General features: G+C 39.4%; 1 protein-coding gene across 1 annotated transcript in view; it reads right to left on the bottom strand.

Moving 5' to 3' along the window:
- notum1b (notum, palmitoleoyl-protein carboxylesterase b) overlaps nucleotides 1–949 on the bottom strand; it is a 33262-nt gene extending 32313 nt beyond the window's left edge. The window contains exon 1 of the mRNA XM_016249680.1: nucleotides 587–949. Within this exon, the coding sequence (XP_016105166.1) occupies nucleotides 587–885 (299 nt within the window). The 5' untranslated portion in view covers nucleotides 886–949. The remainder of the gene's footprint in view (nucleotides 1–586) is intronic.
- Nucleotides 950–1293: the final 344 nt, after the last annotated feature.

Below are 1293 nucleotides of genomic sequence, written 5' to 3'. Positions count from 1 at the left end.
AAAACTTGATGTTTTGAACGTTAAGAGAACATTCAGAAGTAACGTTCTCGTAAAGTTCGCAAAATTATAAAATGGAATGTTTGCTTGATGTTTGTATAACTAAAAAAATTAATTTTTAAAAACTTGATGTTTTGAACGTTGAGATAACATTCAGAAGTAACGTTCTTGCAAAGTTCGCAAAATTATAAAATGGAATGTTCAATTGATGTTCGTATAACTAAAAAATTTTTTTTTTTAAACTTGATGTTTTGAACGTTAAGAGAACATTCAGAAGTAACGTTCTCGTAAAGTTCGCAAAATTATAAAATGGAATGTTCGCTTGATGTTCGTATAACTAAAAAATAAGTTTTTAAAACTAGATGTTTTGAACATTTAGAAGACATTCAGAAATAATGTTTTTCATAAAATGTTTGCAAAACGTTCTTTGAACATCTTTTTGTAACTTGCGTTGCTGATATTTTTCACAGTGATGGACAGATGGATAATGAATCAACCCTTGTGAGCTTTGAACCTACAACCTTCCATTCAGCAGATGTTTGACCACTGCACCACACAGAAGCAGAAGCACACAGAGAGCATCACTAACCCAGCAGGTGAACCATCATTACAGGTGACCGATGAGTTCCTCAGGAACTGAAGCTTCATCTCCTGGTCCAGTTTCTGAGTCGAGCAGGGATACAGGGATTGAGCCAAGTTCTTCACCTGAGTCATGAAGCTCTCCATGTTTCCCTCCACAGCTGTGAAGTCCAGAGGAAAGCTCTCGGGTGTCTGAGTCCGCTGACCCCGAACCCTCCTGCCCTCCGCCGACCCCAGAACCAGCAGCACCAGCAGCACCAGCAGAACTCGGATCATCTCCATGCTTCTATAAATCCACAGGAGGTTCATACAAACTCTCTGGATCCTCTCATCCTGAAGCGAACTGTGTGTCCTCCTCCTGCGTTCAGATCACGGCAAGTGTCTGTGTCCCTCGTGGGCTCATTATTTGGGGTTTTTATTGAAGCCCTCTCAGCCAATCAGCTTGCAGAGGGGAGTGTAGCCCTGTCTGGACTGCCAATCAGCAGAGAGGGCTGGTCAAAAGGGGTGTGGTCTAGTGACACATGTGTCCCTTTAATCTTCAGTGTGTTTAGTGTGAATACTGACATGTGAAGAACCAACACTGAATGAACTTTATAATTCACATAGGGTTATCATATATATACTTATTTTGTTTGAGCTAGTCAGCTAACCCTAATATTTCTCATTTATGTTTAGTTTAATCTGAAATACTAAAATAACTTTACTAAATAAACTAGT

Source organism: Sinocyclocheilus grahami, unplaced genomic scaffold (assembly GCF_001515645.1).
Source record: "Sinocyclocheilus grahami isolate Dianchi unplaced genomic scaffold, SAMN03320097.WGS_v1.1 scaffold947.1, whole genome shotgun sequence".
Taxonomy (NCBI): Eukaryota; Metazoa; Chordata; class Actinopteri; order Cypriniformes; family Cyprinidae; genus Sinocyclocheilus; species Sinocyclocheilus grahami.
The sequence above is the reverse complement of the archived record's forward strand: the minus strand, read 5'-3'. Positions and strand labels throughout refer to the sequence as shown.